An 18446-nucleotide genomic window follows, 5' to 3' on the forward strand; every position below is an offset into this window, starting at 1 on the left:
ACGTGCAAGCGGTTCAACGAGGAAGGAAAATGGCGGATAACAAAGGCACCGATGATATGGAACCGTCACCTAACCCAGAGCCCCCTCCTTTGCCCCAAGATAACACGCAGGCAGAGACCAAAACCACAACCACATCTGCAGTCAGAGAACGTGAAACAAAGGAAGCAGAAGAGACTGAGTTACTTGTTGCCGCTCACGAGGCGACTGCAGCCACCGGTGAAGGAGGCGGTGAGGTTAGCATCAGCAATGTTAGCGGCAGCAACGCTGCTAGCCCCATGGAAGCCAGTACAACAACTGCTGATCCGAGTTCCACCGAAGCCCCGGCTGCCGGCGATGCAGCAGTTAGCGGCCTTGCCTCGGAAATGTCCCCACCACCCACGGCCCCTGCAGCCGCCCCGCCGCAGACCCCCATTAATTTATTGGATACGTGCGCAGTATGTAAACAAAGTCTTCAGAGCCGAGAAAACCAACCAAAACTTCTACCTTGCTTGCACTCGTTTTGTCTGAAGTGTATTCCGCAACCAGACAGGCAGATCAGCGTGCAGGTGACTGGACCGCACGGGCAAACCAACACACATATTGGTGAGTTTTCTCATTTATTACGCACGTGAAGAGGAAGCGGCTGCTGCTTTGACACATAGGAGGGTTGACTGCACTTTGCTAGTGCTAGCTAGTGGCTGCATTGATCACAAATGTGCAGAAAACACATTTACAGTGTAGTGTGAATATCGACGTAAACTCGACCCTCTTAGCCTCCTTTCGAAAAGCCAGTTTGCATTATTGTCATTATCTGTTTATACTTTGATGATGGCACCAAACATGAGTGGTATGGCAGCAATCAACATGTAGTCCCTACCATGCTAATGATATAGAACAGTACTTACAATATATTTTTAAAGGACAACAGACGTCTCCGGACAAGTTGTGTCCATAATTTGTAAAATGGCTTCAAATGACTTCGACTGAGCGTATTTTACAACAATTCCACCGCATATAGCTATATTTTACCTTTTAAGACTTGCCCTGAATATTCCGGAAGTCTTGTTTTTGAGTTGGTGGTGAGTCCTCACGTTATGTCACTGAAGGAACGCCCCTGACCGAAAAAAAGGACACATTGTAGCAGTCCTTCCATCACGTCAATGCATTTTGCTGTACTTTGGTCTGCAAACTTCATGTAGCACCAAAAAGAGGCAGAAGAGGGTGACAAAGCTCCGTGTAAAGAATTAATCATCCTGTGGAAACGGGCTGATTAATTAATTCCTTACACAGAGCTTTGTCACCATTTTCTGCCTCTTTTAGGTGCTACATTTCCCGCCCCCAGATACCTCAAAATGGCACGGAATAAATTCTTTAATTGATTGCAAACATGTATGCTTTCCTCTTCAGAAGTATTTGAATCATATTCGTAACAAGAAAGCATATTCTCCGAATCTGAAGCCATTGTTTTGATTCTCCAGCAAGGCAAGATGTTTTGAGGTGACACCACGAACAAGGGGGTGGGACCTTCTGAAATTGGCCACTTCCGGGTTCATTTTTTAGCCGATTTTGGACACTTTAAGTCATTTTTATTGGTGTTTTGCATTTGACTAAAAATATCATGCTGCATGTTTTGGGTATTTTAGGTGCTATAAAACGTGTTTCTGATGTCAGTTAGGAAACAAAAAAGTGATGTCGGTTGTCCTTTAAGTCATTCAATCTTATTGGAAGCTTGGATGCTGGCGCCTCTGTGTATTCTGACCATATTTAGTCATGCAATTATAACTTTCTCGTGTCCGCAATGAAACTTTTATTTTGTAGCCAGATGTGTTCTTGAAGCAAAGTATCTAATCAGCAAGGCATAGGAATGCACCAGTTCATACAAGCTAAGAATTGGTTAGGATAGGGGTCATCAACCCAAAATGTTGAAACAGCCATATTGGACCAAAAAAAACTGCCTGGACCCACAAAAAAAAAAATCAAAAGCCTAATGTAAGCCTCAATGAAGGTAATACATGTATTAATAAACAGGTCCATTGATAGGCTGCTAACTAGGAATGATTTGTTGAAAACCTCTTTCAGCAAATCACGCAAACTCGGCACACAATATGGGAGTGAGAAATCTTCAATTAGGAAATAAGCGATCAGTGTTGAGTCACATGATTCGGTTGCAGCATCTGAGGGCAGTCATTTTTTTTTTTTTTTTTTCAAATATTGATGAGTCCACTTCCCTAGTAGGAATTACCTTGGTTTTGATAAGAATGATGTTGGTTTAAAGAGCAATTGGCAGAGCTTTCTGTTCCACCATGAACCATATGAAGGACTCCACAAAAGTAAAGCTGTTCATTCAAACAGTGCTTGGAACATTACTTTACAAACACAACAAGTTATAATTACTCGCTACTTAAAAACACATGAAAAAGTAACTGATTTTGTAACGAATTAAACATAGAGTACCTAGTTGCCAGTGAAAATATGTATTTTTACCACTCTGATAGAGAATAAGAAGTTACCATATTTAAAAGTTTCATGCTGTTATATGCTTAGTCAACATGTGCGACTCGAATATACAATTGACGCACAGACAACCTGGGGTCAATCAGGTCAACAGACACAGCAAGTTAAACTGTCATCTTCATCTAGGAGATCTGGCCTTGGACAGAATTTAGGACTTGGGATACTCCTTTATCACCAAAGCAATTTACGACTTAAAACTCCTTCACAGGAAGAGCTCATTAGCCAGGTTACAAATCTATCAGTTAATGGAAGAGACAATGTTTTATTGCTGATAGCTGTTCACGCTCAGAATGTACCAGGGGCGTGGTATTCTAATCAAGAAAACTATGTTTTACAAAGGTATCACTTAAAAGTGCATATACTCTCAATAAATACAGTAAAGTCTCGTTATATCGATATCGGATATATCGATAGTCCCGGTTATATCGATACTATTTCTATGCACGCACAGAGAAAATTACATGCAAACAGGGTCGGATATATCGATAGTCCCGGTTATATCGATATTTTTCGGCCTCCCTTGAGTATCGATATAACGAGACTTTACTGTAGTTTGGCAGAGGGCTGCAGAATTCAGGCGTATGTCATGAATGGCTGCGTCTCCTGCCGGCAGTAAAGACAGTCTTTCTGGGTTCGAGTCTTTGTCCACAGTGTCCGATCGAACAGCTCTGACACACTCTAAAAAAATGTGGATATTGCGTGTGGGCGTGTGTGTGTGTGTGCGTGTGTGTGTGTGTGTGTGTGTGTGTGCGCGTGTGTGTGTGCGAGCGTGTGTGCGCGATCTTTGCTCAATCATTCAGGGACCCTAGCAGATGGCACTTACATATACTGGCTGTGAGCTGCTCAAACCGGTTCTGGCTGGCTGAAGCCACCTTACTCTAGTTTTTGGCTGAAATGGCGGATTAAGCACTGGTTTATTGGCTTTTACTTTCAAAACATCACGTGACGTTTAATCATGTGTGCAAAATAAGTGGTAGTTCAACATCCTAATGAAATTATTCGCATGCTGGTGCAATTTTCAATATGATTAATGTACCAATCCTGATTTCGCAACTGGTTTAATTACTTTTTAACACAACCCGAGCATACCAAGATTGATGCATCATTTCAACTCTAAACATTCATGACTCAAACGCAAATTTCCAAGTCTATGATGGGCCTACAGAACTATTGCTGTTAACCAAATTATGATGAAAAGTTGCATGTACGTCGCATGTCTTTTAAATTGTTAACAAGTATTATTCGCTGGCTTCATAATCCTTGAATACCGTTTGCCATTCCCATCCTCTGTTTTCCTCCAAGAAATCAACACAAATTTCCAAATAACAAGCCTTCCTCACTCCAGTTGATTTGAATCTCATTCTTTTATTCTCTCTTTTGTCCTCAGTAAATGTTATGCGATGCTCAGTGTGCTACCAGGACTACAAACAGAATGATATTGTCGACAACTACTTTGTTAAAGATACCTCAGAGGCGACCAGCACGTCAGATGAAAAAGCTGCACAGGTAAATTCAGAAAAAAAAACGACTTTGTCAACACCAATCTTTAATGTTAAGGAGAATTTACTTAGGTAACTGAAAGTGACTGCCTCTACAGCAGCTCCAATATTTTGTTCTTCTATTTCTTTTTCCTTTCCACTTCTTTTCATAACTTTGCTGCTGTGAATTGTGAATTTCTCCACTGTGGGACTAATAAAGATTAATATAATATAATCTAATGTCATAGTTGGTCGTTTTCTGCCCATTTCTTAAAATGTGACAAAACAGAAGTGGAAACAACACAATATTTTGGCACTATGAAGAAAATTTCTCATTTGCTGTATGAATACATCTGTTTGACTACACATTTGCCCTGACTATTATCTTTTCAAGGTATGCACAAGTTGTGAGGATAATGCTGGGACCATCGGCTTTTGCGTGGAATGTGGCGAGTGGCTGTGTAAGACTTGTGTGGAAGCTCACCAGAGGGTCAAAATAACCAAAGATCACAAGATTCGCACTAAAGAGGATGCTGACACGGCGTCTGGTAAGGACTGAGAACCAACATTAATTGCAACCTGAATTGTTCACACTACAATGGCTATTATGTAACAAGGTCATTTCTTAGGGATTCAACAAAATCCCACTGTCGGATATCCACACGGTTCGAAGGTCATAAATATGTCATTGTTGCATTATTTTAAGGAATGATTCCTTGTAAGCTTTGGCAGCTTTATCGTCAGAACTGGCTGCCTCACTATGACGAATGACACTATGAATCCCTGTACGACGCTTAAAGTTCTCAAACCATCCATGGCTAGCCTTGAAATTATCAATGGATGACAAACTTCTAGGTTGCTACTTGACGATATCCGAGTGAAGTTGCCGTACTTTCTCTGCGATAATTTTATCTAGTTCCTCATCAATTGTGTTCTGTTTAGCTGTGTTGATAGCTTTTTGCATCAAGTGTACAGATGGCTTGTGCGGGTTATTTGTGGAGCCTGATTGATGGGATATTTGGATTGGATTGGATTTGCCTTTATTAGTCTCGCAGTGAAGAAATTTACATTTCACAGCAGCAAAGTGAAATTTTAACCTTGCAATCTACACTCTCCCTTTGAAATATCAATAAAGTTGAAACGAGCCCAAATTTCAAATTGGCCCCATCATTGAAATAGCCGCAAGGTTGAAAGTTTGGAGAAAAAGTAGCGGCTTATAGTCCGGAATTTACGGTCAATTAAAGATGGTTGTAAGAGAAGCCGCATGCAGCTGCGATACGCAATCATTTATACATGAACCGACTACTTGACTCATTGTGACTGATTAGACGACTAGCAAAATAAGTGGTTATTAGAGCCCTTATGCCATTGAGGAAAAACACATTTTGATGTGTTTATTTCTTAATTATGCAGCAGCATCTGCACAACATACCCACATTGACAAAAAAAAAATGGTTTGTGGTATGTGTAGAAACATATTTTCACCATTTTTTTTCACCGGAGTCTTTCTTCTCCACTGTGTTCCCAGAGTCCGTGGGTACATCTGGACAGAGGCCTGTTTTTTGTCCCATCCACAAGCAGGAGCCACTGAAGCTTTTCTGTGAGACCTGTGACACCTTGACCTGCCGGGATTGTCAGCTGCTCGAGCACAAGGAGCATAGGTAGTCATCAATTCAATTTGTCTCTAAAAATAGAGAGTAAACCCACCTCCATTAATAATACAATAAAATACATCTTGATTTGTGTAGCGCTTTAACTACAGCCTCAGTTTGTGACAAAAGTCACGGTTTCTTGCGTGAGTGGTCTGGAATGTTACCCTTTGCGGATGGGCAGGGGAAAACTGTATACTTTGAAATATAAATGAAATTGAATTGTAAATGATACATGAAATGATTGGATTAAAAGAAATGGTCACATCTATTTTATTTTCAGGTATCAGTTCTTGGAAGAAGCTTTTCTTAACCATAAAAGTATCATTGAATCGACCATGACCAAACTCCAGGAAAAGAAAAACTATGTCCATTACTCAGTGTCTCAAGTACAAAACAGGTGAGTGAATTTCATTTCTTTGTTGCTGTTTATTGACAAGGATTAGTACATTTCTAACATAGTAGTGACCACAATTTTTAAATGTGTGTGTGTGTGACTTTTTAAATCCAGATTAAAAGAGCTGTCTGAATCTCACAAGAAGGTTGAACATGAGATCAAGATTGCCGTGTTTACTTTGATAAATGAAATTAACAAAAAGGGCAGGTCGTTACTACAGCAGCTTGAGGTGAGCCTCGACCATTGCTCAACCCGTTCACCGTGTGACCATTTCACACCCTTCAAGTGTAATTTTACACTGAAATATTCATATTTGTGTTTAGACTGTGACCAAAGAGCGCAGTGCGAGGCTAATGGCCCACCATAAAGATACCGCACAGCTCGCACAGCAGATCCACCATGTTCTGAACTTCTGCCAATGGGCCATTTCGAGCGGCAGCAGCACAGCATTGCTTTATAGCAAGAGGCCGGTATGTGTATAACGTCATATTTTTTGATCCACAAAGATTCTTAATCAAGTGGCAATCACGGGAAAAACTCCTGTTTATGCTTTCATGTAATTTTTCAATACAGTCATGGTGTTTTTTGTATTTTTGTAATCCATATTTTCAAATTTGGGGCCGGCGATGAAGGAAAAAAGAAAATAATAAAGTTGTCAGAGATGTTCGGTCGGACGCTGCACACAAGCTTGAACACAGGAAGATTGTCTTTTACTGCCTGCAGGGCACGTAGCCATTCATGACCGACGCCCAACGTCCGCAGCCCTCTGCCAAGCTATTTATCCAGAGTATATGCAAATTTAATTATACATTAGTAAAACATAGTCTTCTTGATTTGAATACCACGCCCCCGGACGTCCCAAACACCAACAACTATAAACAACAGAATGTGGACATTTTAATTGGTTGTCCTTTCCATGAAGTCTTAAATTAGTCCATGGCCAGATCTACTCCATGAAAAGGACAGTTTAACAGGCTGTGTCTGTTCAACTTAGATTGACCTCAGATTTTCTGTGCTTCCTTTGTGGGCCTTCTAAGCATGAAAATTTTAAATAGGATAACTTATTTTCTGTCTATTCTCTATCAAAAGTAAAATATACTTACAAAATATTTAGAGTGAAAAAAAAAAGTCGCTTTTCTTTTGTCCATGCTCTGGCCTCATAGGGAAAGTTTGGTGACATGCATGTAATGAGCTTTATTCATGTAACTTGTTTTTCACAGATTATGAAGAATATAACCCTTTGCGTATCGCCCACCCTTGTTGTAGAATGATAGCGCATTAGCCAAAGTAGAAAGTTACACATTTTTAATGGGATTGTGGAGTCACGTCAACAAATGAGTTCTGTGTGTGTGTCTACAGATTCTATTTCAGCTTCGCCAGCTCTTTAAAGCAAGACTGGAGCCAGTGCCTGTGTCTAATGGAGAAGTGCGCTTTTTCTGTGACCCAACCTTCTGGGCCAAAAATGTGGTTAATCTAGGTACGGATCATATTTCTCATATACTCTAATGGCAGGTTTTTCAAGTTTTGGGTCTTAAATTGATCTCGTTGTTTTCACAAATCCTGGGACGAATCTTGCGCTAAAATGGAACCTTGGCGATCGTACTGTATTTCATGCCCCATGCATTTCAATTCATTTCAAATTCTTTATGGTGGTATTATTTTGTCTGTGCCCCAATATTCACGGTTGCTAAAATTGTAAATAATTAATTGATTATTTGGATGCACCTCGCTATTTCTGTGAGTACAATATTTATCTCTAATTTTAGGTAACCTGGTAATTGAGAAGCCACCGCCACCTGCACATCCTCCGAATATGATGGCTGGAGGCGGTCCCATTTCACCTGGTCATGGCCAAGGTCAACCCGGCAAAAATCAAGGGCAGATAAATTTAGCCCAGCTACGTCTGCAGCACATGCAGCAGGCAGCTTTTGCACAGAAGCATCAACATCTCCAGCAACAGCAGCAGATGCAGCAACAGATGCGCCTCACTTCCCAAATGCCCCAGCAACATACCAGACAGACTGTCCCACCCATCGGACAGCAGCAGGTAATTCCAATTGTCACCGTTATAAGCAGCCTTTTCAAACCCAATAGTGTCAGAAAAGGCTGAATATATTAATTAGTGGAATTCCAATGCCTTCATTTAGTCAGGTTCTGTAATTGCATACAGCCAGTCCAGTCCCATGCGAGTTTAAGAAGTGAATTACTTTGGCAATTGGCAACTTGACAATAAAAGTTTGGTAAAAAAAGTTTGGTAAAAATGCCAATGATTGATGAATTTAATTGAATAAAACTCAAAATATTGACGACTGCTTTTAAAAAGCAACAATGTACATTTAAATGACAACCGACACCATTTTTTTGTTTCCTAACTGACATCAGAAAAACGTTTTATAGCATCTGTAATACCCAAAACATGCAGGCTGATATTTTTAGTCAAATGCAAAACACCTATAAAAATGACTTAAAGTGTGCTAAAACTGCAAAAAATTGAGCTGTGAATTGGGCGTTTTCAGAAAGTCCCGCCCCCAGTTCATGACGTCACGCCAAGATGTCTTGCCTTGCTCGAGAATGAAAAACAATGGCTTCAGATTCGGAGAAGATGCTTTCTTGTTTCTCATCCAGTTATGAATATGATTCAAATAGTTCTGAAGAGGAAAGCATAAATGTTTGCAATCGATTAAAGAAGTACTTCCGGGTCATTTTGAGGCATCAGGACTGATGTGTAGCGTCCCAGAAAATGCAGAAGATGGCGCCGGAGCTCCGTTGGAAATGGATGATTTGTCTGCTGGGAATTTGTGTCAGTGACTATCAAATAGTTGTCTTGGTGCAACACACAACGACTCACCATCGCGTTATTCATGTGTTTTCCTTCTAATTTCGTCATCAACACGGATCAATACGAAGTTTTCAGACCAAACAAAGTACCTCAAAATGCATTGTGTGTCGTTTTCTTGGTCAGGGGCGTTCCCTCCGTGACGTCACGTCAGGAATCGTCACCAACTCAAAAACAAGACTTCCTGAATATTCAGCGCAAGTCTTAAAACGTAATATATAGCTATATGCGGTGGAATCTTTGTAAAATACGCCCAGTAGAAGTCATTTGAAGTGATTTTACAAATTATGGACACAACCGGAGGCATCTGTTGTCCTTTAAAATGATAGTAATGTGATGCCAATCTATTTAAAACCAAATTGATACGTTATTCATGAACTCACCAGTCACCATCTTGAATTTCTAACGTTCTGCATTACTTTGTGACTAGCCTCCCAGGCTCATCAGTATGCAGCAGCACCCAAGAGGGCAAATGGTTCTAAATGGTGGGCCCGTTCCCTCCATGTACTCTTCGTCCCACCATATGCGTTTACCAGGCCCACCACAGGGACAGGGCAGGATACCCACAGCTCAGCCGAGACACAATGGCCAACAGTATCCCACCATGATGCAGCCTCACCTGCAGCGACAGGTCAGTGTGCTCTTGCACGGATACGCAAGCCCTTGCACAATTTTTTTTTCCGTTCTGTATTTATGTGACACCACAATTTATTATTAATCACCTGCTCTAACCCAGTCACTTGTGTTCCCCACCAAAACCCGTTTTTTAATTTTTCATGCCTTGCGATATCATGTATTTTTACGTGATCGTTTTATGCGTTTGGGCTAACTGGTGCAGGAAACTTCTTGCTGGCTCATTAGTGCGGCTAACAAGGTGAATGAGCGATCACTGTTCATTAATCGCAGTATCCACACCAATAGAGGGTGCTAATATCCTGTCATATGATTGTCATATGACAAAAACCCTGGCACTGGAGTGGACATATTTTTGCACATGTCTGGCAGTGAATGAGCGAAAGGGGAAATGAAACAAAAAAATCGGACATTGTTTCAGTCGAATTTGGTCGTAGAGCGCAGACCTTCTACCGTGTCCGCATTAATGCATCAGCAAATCGTCATCTGGGTCAAATGGGTCGCCCTGATTGAGGCTATCAAATAAAATATATAATATATAAATGATAAATTACAGTAGCAAGTACTGAATCCCAAATTGCATGTTAATATCCGCTAGTTTAAAAAAATGAATATTAGTTATTTTGAGTGTTTAGTTTGATCATACTGTGTTTTACAAACGACAGTCAGCGTTGTTTGCGTTTTTATCAAATGAAATATAAATGGTAAATTACAATGGCAAGTACTGAATCCCGAATTGCGCGTTAATATCCGCTAGTTTAAAAAATGAATAATAGAAATTTTGAGTTTTTACAAACAACCGTCAGCGTTGTTTGCGTTTTACATTTAAGTTATGCATGCAGTTGTGGGGTATGACCGAATCTTAATGTGATTGATTTTTTTTTAATGCCGAGCATATTGATTAACTGTATCGGTCAATCAATTTCCAAGGTAGCCGTTAAGAACGCGGTGACACAATGTACACGTACTTCCCACATGTAAGCTTAGGATAGAGAAACCTCCACTATACCCCGCCATGTTTGTTTCTGTGTCCAGATGTCATTAGAATCTGAGATGAGCCACCAAAGGTTTCGTTTCTTACTGCAATCTCGGGTTTGGTACCTTTTTCCTACTTTGCCATTTGTGTATTTGGTGTAGCATGTTTGTCAACCAAATGCATGATTGGTAACCATCTTCACACAGCAAACGTTTTCATTTTAATTCTTATCAATAGTTAACTATGTGTTCTTGTTTTCTCAACATTTCTCTTCTCTTCTGCCACCCCCCTTCTCTTAAAACCTCCTGGTTTTTATTCAGCATTCCAACCCAGGCCATGCAGGCCCTTTCCCTTCGGGCCACAATGCAAACCCCACAAGTCCTACCAGTGCCAGCATGGCAGGAGCACATAGTCTTCGAGGTTCTGCTAATCCTGTCATCGCTCCCATTGAGCTCATCCCCTCAGTTACCAACCCGGAGAACTTGCCCTGTCTACCGGAGATCCCACCCATTCAGGTGTGCATATGAGTTTGTTTTTCAAGAAAGGTGCTGATAAACATCTTGCAATTTAATGTACAATTATGTCATTTCCAAAGATTTTTTTTTTTCAACAGACAAGCACGTCATCTTTGTTTACAAACAAACCACTTTGGATTTATTTTACATGCTAGTATGCTCTGATAAAGGCAATTTAGAGCAAAATAATTAATAGTTTAGCTTCCACAGTTACAGGTGGAAACTAACTAAATACTTCTGACGTCCCTGTTAATCATCTGCATTTATCTGACGCACCAACGAAATGTAACGAAACTGTCCATTTGTTTCCAAAGTTAGAGGATGCGGGTTCAAGCACCCTTGGCCACCTCCTGACTCGCTACATCACAGCCAGCACACAACAGCAGTCGGGTTCAGTGGACATGAACCCCTCCCCTGGACTTTCGATACACTCGCCTGGATCATCAGGTACCCAAATCCTTCCAAATTCTTAATGCTCTAAAAACGGCCATTATTAACTCAAATGAAATTCATTTAATATCATACTACCTTTGTGCCCCATACCTTATATAATATTTATAATCACACCATTTGTGTCTGCAGGTCTTTCCAATGCACACACGCCCGCACGGCCCTCCAGCACATCCAGCACAGGCAGCAGAGGCAGGTGAGGTATCACTGGAACTTGTGGTCCATTTTTGACCTGTACGCTGCCAATCCAACCTCTGAAGATGGAGGACACTGATTGGCTGTGGCGACCCCTTGTTTTATCATTGTCATGTAATGGCATCTGCCGGACAAAAAGCAACAAGTGTGAAATCTAAAAGAAAACTACAATCGTTTCGCGAGGAATACTCCCAAGCATTTTTTTCCATGGTCTTCGATGGCCCCCTTTGGTCTGGTGGAGATGGTCACGTTTGATTATCTTCTATTTAACAGGATTTGCTCTCTCTCCTCCTGTCTTCTCAAGTTGTAGCTCTGCGGGGAGAACAGCAGCCGGTGGGGGTACTGTGGAACCTCTTCGGGTCAAACAGGAGCCTGATTTAGAGGACAGTTACGGGTATCCAAGTACTTCCACGAAGGCGGAGGGAGGACAAGACTCTGGGAGGAGTGCTTGCATGGTACGAAAAACGGCAACGTGTGTAGTGGAGAGATGTTAGTCCGCATTCTGTGCACTGGTGAGTCGCCTTTGAACACGGCACTGACCTCACCACCCTAACTGGAGTGATACAGAAATTGTTTTGCGGGCCCCTAACTCCAACCTCTGTCCTTGTCTTCCTGTCTTAAAAAATGATTAATTATCCTTGAACTTTTCTATATTCTGTGTCTTCACAATCACCACATTTCAGGACCAAACAGATGCGGCCGACTCTGCATGTCCTGGAAAACCTGAAAAATGATTTTTCAGTCACGGGAATGCGAAATAAGAGGAAAAAAAAATTTTTTAAAAAGCTCAGCTCCGCCTTTTTCCAGCGCAGCGTCACATGTGACTTGCCAATCAAATTGTTTTCCCTTGCAATAGTTCGGCTGTTCAGTGTTTTTATACGACTTTGTTGCTAAATTAATCGAGCCAATTAACAATATATTTTCTCCAATGAAGCATCAACGCCGCCAATTTTAAGTTCAAGATATTTGCTGTAGCGCCATATATCCAGTGTGAAGTTTTTCTCTCCCGTCTGTCACCTCAGTTGAGATTTCTCTACCATTTTTTTATTGTGTGTCACAATGACACCGAAACCTGCCTTTCTTTCCGCCTGCAGATGAGCGGTCCTGTAAGCAACACAAATATTAAAACAGAGGTCCAATCGGAGACCTCTTGCGCTGAGCTCAACGGCTCCGGTACGCAGCTAACCAACGGATGCACGGCCAAAGGGCAGGGGTCATCAACCGCAAAGGGCAATTCTGACGGGAAGGAGGATGACCCTAACGAAGACTGGTGCGCTGTTTGCATCAATGGCGGCGACCTGCTGTGTTGCGATCGTTGTCCTAAAGTGTTCCACATGAAATGCCATGTACCCACCATCAAAATCTTCCCCAAGTGAGTCAACATGGATGCATTCTGCACAATTAAACATACAATTTTCCTTTGAATTACAATTTGTTTTCATGTTTCTCAGGGGGGATTTTCTGTGCACATTTTGCCGGAGTATATCGAGTCCTGAGATACAATACTGTGACGAGAGCAAGAAAGTCAGTGGAGAGAATGTACTTCATCCCGAAGACCAGAGGGTGAGTACAGCCTTCACATCTGCACTGGGCTTGAATATCCTTACTGACAAAATTAATTGTCTTCTTAATTCTTTGCAGAAATGTGAGCGCCTCCTACTGTATATCTTCTGTCATGAGCTGAGCGTGGGCTTCCGGAAGCCTGTCCCAAGCTCTGTGAGTAGCATACCTACCAACTACTCTGGTTTTGCCTTAATGAGTACGGTTTTCATTATCCCATTCCGGGTTACGATTTATTCATGAAAGTTATGGTTTTGTAATTTGTTTTTGTCGCTCTAGCTTCAAAACTGGGGACCACAATCAGGAAATCGTATTTATAGTCACCGAAACGAGATCAAATATTGTTTTCCTTTATACCAAGACAGTTAAAAATACTGTTATTGTTGTACAGTGAGACCTCAAGTTACGAACTTAATTGGTTCCCAGACAGTGTGTAAGGCGAAAAGTGTGTATCTCAAAAAATAAACTCCCATAGGAAACCATTAAAATGGGAATAATCCGTTCCCGGGTTTCCATAAAATATACTTTTCAACTAAATAAGCCTTAAAACTACACACACCATACCTTATTCTATGTATAATAAACGTGCTATTGTATTGTAATGAAAGAAATACACTGCATTGTATCATAAAGTCACTTTATTTACATTTGTGATGGTCATTGATGGATTGATGGAACGGCGTTAGAGATTGAAGGTCAAAGGGAATTGCTGTTTGGAAGGAGAGTCACCTTCCATACGGACTGTTGGTAACTTAACCTCTGGTGCTGTTCGGTCGTGTGCTTCCGCCGAAGATCACTCCGCCAGCCGTGGTGGGTGTGCATTATGAAAATAGTGCTTATTATAAGGTTTAATTTTCAGAAATTTGACGTTTGTGAGACGAAAAGTTTGTAAGATAAGGTGTTTGTAAGTTGAGGTCTCACTGTATTGTCATTGTTTTCTTTTCATCCAAAGCTGCAGTCCACGTGTTTACATCCAGATTGCAACAGTTTTTTTTTCTTCTCATTCTTTCATTTAGGTGCCAAACTACTACAGAATCATCAAGCGCCCAATGGACCTGAAGAAAGTGAAGAAAAGGCTGCAGCTACAGAACTCCCAGTATTACACGTCCATCCAGAAATTTGTGCGTGACATGCGCATGATCTTCCACAACTGTGCAAAGTATAACGAGGTGCGAAGCATGACTATTTAGCCCGCGTTTGGAAATCACACCTGGTGTGTTTGTGAGCGTTCATGCATTTCTTGGTGAGAATGACGGCAACTGGTTCAACGAATAACAAACTGCACTTAACACACTGTTGGGAATTCTTACTTAGCTTTTCATTTTTGGAAGTGATATGATATTGAAGACGTTCCTGGGGCCACAGACAAACATGATTATCCTAAATTAATGCATGTTAATCATACTCACAGTAGTAGCACGGGGAGAGAATACTCCACACAACGGTTAAACGATTAAGATAATGAAGACAGAAAGCATGCAATATGATATTGATTCCAAAGAGAATGGATGGTCGTACATTGGACACCTACATACTATCCTTAAAGTCACGTCACGGAAGGAACGCCTCTGACCGAGAAAGGACACACTGTAGCAGTCCTTTCATCACGTCAATGCATTTTGCGGTACTTTGTTTGGTCTGAAAACTTCGTATTGATCCGTGTTGATGGCGAAATTAGAAGGAAAATGCATAAATAACGCGATGGTGAATCGTGTGTTGCACCGAGCAACTATTTGATATTCGCTGACAAAAAAATCCCAGGAAAAAAAATCAGCCCATTTCCACGGAGCTTTGTCGCCATCTTCTGCCTTGTTTGGGTGCTACATTTGCCCCCCAGTTGCCTCAAAATGGCACGGAATAAATTCTTTAATCGATTGCAAACATGCTTTCGTCTTCAGAACTATTTGAATCATATTCAGAACTGGATGAGTAACAAGAAAGCATCTTCTCCGAATCTGAAGCCATTGTTTTGATTCTCGAGCAAGGCAAGGCGTCTTGGCGTGACGTCACGAACAAGGGGACGGACCTTCTGAAACTGTCCACTTCCAGTTTCAAATTGAAGTAGTTTTTAGACACTTTTAAGTCATTTTTAGTGGTGTTTTGCATTTGACTAAAAATATCATACTGCGTGTTTTGGGTATTTTAGATGCTATAAAACGTTTTTCTGATGTCAGTTAGGAAACAAAAAAATGGTGTCAGTTGTCCTTTAAATTTTGATTAGTTGCAATTTTGGGACTATTAGGACAACCATGGGTTCTATGACCTTGTTTTGAATCAGCGTATGCCGCAAATCAAGGTTTTTTTCCCCTGCCAAAATGAATAATAATGGCATTAATTTATCCTACAAATTGTTATATTTACGGTATCATGATAGGGTTGTGGTTAAGATCCAAATTAGTGAAGTAAACAGCAAGTAAGCAAAGTCTCAGCTGATTTACTGTCCCAAATTCATCTTTGGCCACGATATGAGCACTCTTTGGAGATAGTAAGGACCAGTTGTCCGCAGTAGAAATAAAACCCCTTCCTTGACTGTTCCTTCAGGGCGTTCATATCAGGATAGTTTAAAAATGGAAAATAGTATACGTAAATGAGGATAGTGAATCAAAGAACATTTGGTAAGCAATCAATTTCATTTGTTCGTGAACAAAATGTACCGCATGATAGAAATTTGCACCTTTTTTGTGGGGGGGGGGGGGACTTCAACTGTACAGGCGAAAGATGTGTATTCATTTTTAAACACATTAAATCACTTTGTCAACCTGTAATAACTAAAGGACACACGTGACAGAAGTAAAGTCAGTGAGAATATTCCCCGGGTGGAAAACCCATGTGAATGCCGATTCACCTTTGGCGATCGACGATTCATGGCTAACTTGGACACCGTCCCCCACCCATCCACAGACCTCTGATCTGTTCTTACCGGAGTTGACTTTGCTGTGAACTCTTTTCTCCCCCTGCTACTTGGCTGTTTGTGTTGTAACGTTATTGCCCCTTTTTAGATGTCTCGAATAATCCAGGTTTATGCTGAGGATAAAGCGATTAAGACGCAGGTAAGATGTTTGAAATAGAGCACAAATGTCCTGTCCCCTCCCACTGAGGCTTTTGGAAATATTTTTGGGATTGTTAGGAGTATATGAAACAGTCCTCACATATGATATATTGTTTTAGCTAATCTGTAACCCCCTTGGGGTGCGTGCGTGCGTGCATGTCTATAAATTAACACAAAAAGAAAACACCTCGTTTCTGCCAACTTTCACCCCACAGCTGTAAAATGCGAGCCTTCAACCGACGACTCACTCATCCAGTAACACTTCACAGACGCCTTCAGAGTCTTTCAGTCAGATCTTATGTGCATAACTTTTGAAACACTCCACAATGGCAGCAGAAAAAGCCGTAGATGCATAGATATATACACATCACATGTAATACGTCTGTGTAAGATCTCAATTGTACATGAGTGGGCCATCGGTGAAAAGGTTTCTTCAGCCGTCATCTGTACTTCTTTCAATGTCTCCTGGAGCCACAGTGGATTGGGATTTGGTGAAAAAAAAATTGGCAAGTTTTCAGTGCTCTGTATAGCAAGGTGCAGCCAGAGCTACCCTATAAGCACAGTTTTTAACCACATCTAATTTGTCTCCTCTTCAACCCATTCTATCCCCAACTCCTCTTCTCTCTCCTCCTTCCCCGGCAGGATGGATCGGAGATGGCCGTTTCCGGTAAGGCGGTGAGCGTCTTCTTTGAGGAAAAGCTGCAGGAGATCTTTCCGGGGCAGAGCTTCCCCGAGGTGTCTGATGAGGAAACCATGGACACGAATGAGGGGGATGAGATGGAAGACTCTGACGATGACGACGACTACATTCAACCCCGACGTAAACGGTTAAAAACAGATGAGAAAATTTTACACATCAAGTGAGAAGAGCTGCGGAAATCTCCTTCTGGTTTTATGAACATTTGACTACTTGCCTTTTCACATGTTTTGAGTTCAATTTGTTTAAAAGTTGCAAATGATTTTTTTTTTTTTTTTTTTTTAGAACAAGCATTTTCATTTGTATATATGTTGTGATAATTTCTTTATAAAAAGATCTTTCCATGATCTTAAGTGGAATAAATATACAGTAACATCTTTTGTTTTTGTTTTTTCAACTTGGTCACTGTTTACTTTATGAATATGCGTGTGTATAAGAAAACCTAGCGCTCAAAATGAAGGCATTCCTGCAGTATTCATGATTGGGGTACGTCGTCAACTGAAATATATTAAAGGTAGTTTATGTTGTGAAATTGACCTTTTGAATGTTGCATCCTTTTTAATGTTTTCAGGTGTGTTTATAGCCTACAAATAATATGCTAATAGATGCTTGCAGAAATGGTAAGTTATTTTCACATAGTAACACCCCCTTTCATTGTTTTTGCACAGGATGGCACATTGTAACCAGTCTTTCTTTCACAACCGCGTTCTAAAAATATAACGCTGGGACTAATGACTAAATCCGCACATGGAGATACACAATTACATTTTTGTCACGGTTTGTGGATATGTGACAAGTCAGCGTGAAATGTTTGTGTGCCGGAACACACGTGCAGCCGCATTGCTTATGTACGCTTCTCAGGTGTCATTTACTTGGAACACATCATACAAGCTTATCTGTAGCTTGCACAAAATGGCGGTTTGCCTAGATTTCACACATCATTTCAAGATTTGGATTGGATTTGCTTTTATAGTCTCACAGTGGAGAAATTTCCACTTCACAGCAGCAAAGTTGTGAAAAGAAAGAAGTAGAAAAACAAAATATAGGAGCTGCTGGAAAGGCAGCCACTCTCGCGGCGCCATCTTGAAGTCAAAAGAAAAAAGTAACATAATATGCCACTTTCTTACGCTCTCTGTGACACAAAGCAGTTCTAGCTAGCTAGATAGCTTGCTAGATAGATAGCTAGCGAGATATATAGCTGGCTAGATAGCTAGCTACATAACTAGATAGATAGCTAGTTGCTAGATAGATAGCTAGCTAATACACTGAATGCCACTATTAAATTTTAATACACAGTATATCTATGTATCTGTCTGTCTCTCTCTGTGTCTGTCCGTCCGTCAATCACCATGATGTCCCTGATCCACTGGTGGAAAGACGCTTTGATCGTCTCCTCTTTCATCTAGAACTGCTTCATGTCATCACAAAGAGGGTACAGCAAGTCCTGAAGAATGAATGTCTCTCTGTGTCTTTGGATTGGATTGGATTTGCCTTTATTAGTCTCGCAGTGGCGAATTT

At 41.0% G+C, this 18446-nt stretch overlaps 1 protein-coding gene across 3 annotated transcripts; it reads left to right on the top strand.

Annotated features, from left to right (window-relative positions):
* trim33 (tripartite motif containing 33) lies at positions 1–17464 on the top strand. Of its 3 annotated transcripts, none has more exons than XM_089013324.1 (20): positions 1–582; positions 3881–3999; positions 4366–4519; positions 5500–5632; positions 5904–6020; positions 6132–6246; positions 6341–6487; positions 7377–7494; positions 7784–8064; positions 9284–9484; positions 10783–10977; positions 11292–11424; positions 11560–11623; positions 11933–12077; positions 12717–12994; positions 13074–13185; positions 13264–13338; positions 14199–14351; positions 16182–16232; positions 16874–17464. In XM_089013324.1, the coding sequence occupies exons 1-20, from the start codon at positions 30–32 to the stop codon at positions 17093–17095; spliced, it is 3366 nt and encodes a 1121-aa protein (XP_088869450.1). In that variant the 5' UTR covers positions 1–29; the 3' UTR covers positions 17096–17464. The 3 variants fall into 3 exon arrangements, with proteins under 3 accessions (XP_088869450.1, XP_088869442.1, XP_088869459.1); XM_089013316.1 differs by having other exon boundaries at positions 2–582; positions 11927–12077; XM_089013333.1 differs by lacking the exon at positions 16182–16232 and having other exon boundaries at positions 4–582; positions 11927–12077.
* The last annotated feature ends 982 nt before the right edge of the window (positions 17465–18446 follow it).

This window comes from Hippocampus bargibanti, linkage group LG01 (assembly GCF_051943395.1).
Source record: "Hippocampus bargibanti isolate YZ-2025 linkage group LG01, ASM5194339v1, whole genome shotgun sequence".
Taxonomy (NCBI): Eukaryota; Metazoa; Chordata; class Actinopteri; order Syngnathiformes; family Syngnathidae; genus Hippocampus; species Hippocampus bargibanti.

Excerpts from the sequence above, each read along its gene's own strand:
- trim33 (XM_089013316.1), top strand. The coding sequence starts at position 30 with ATGGCGGATAACAAAGGCACCGATGATATGGAACCGTCACCTAACCCA. Across the intron at positions 4,520-5,499 it reads GGATGCTGACACGGCGTCTG|AGTCCGTGGGTACATCTGGA; the intron begins GTAAGGACTGAG and ends CTGTGTTCCCAG. Across the intron at positions 14,352-16,181 it reads ACTGTGCAAAGTATAACGAG|ATGTCTCGAATAATCCAGGT; the intron begins GTGCGAAGCATG and ends GCCCCTTTTTAG.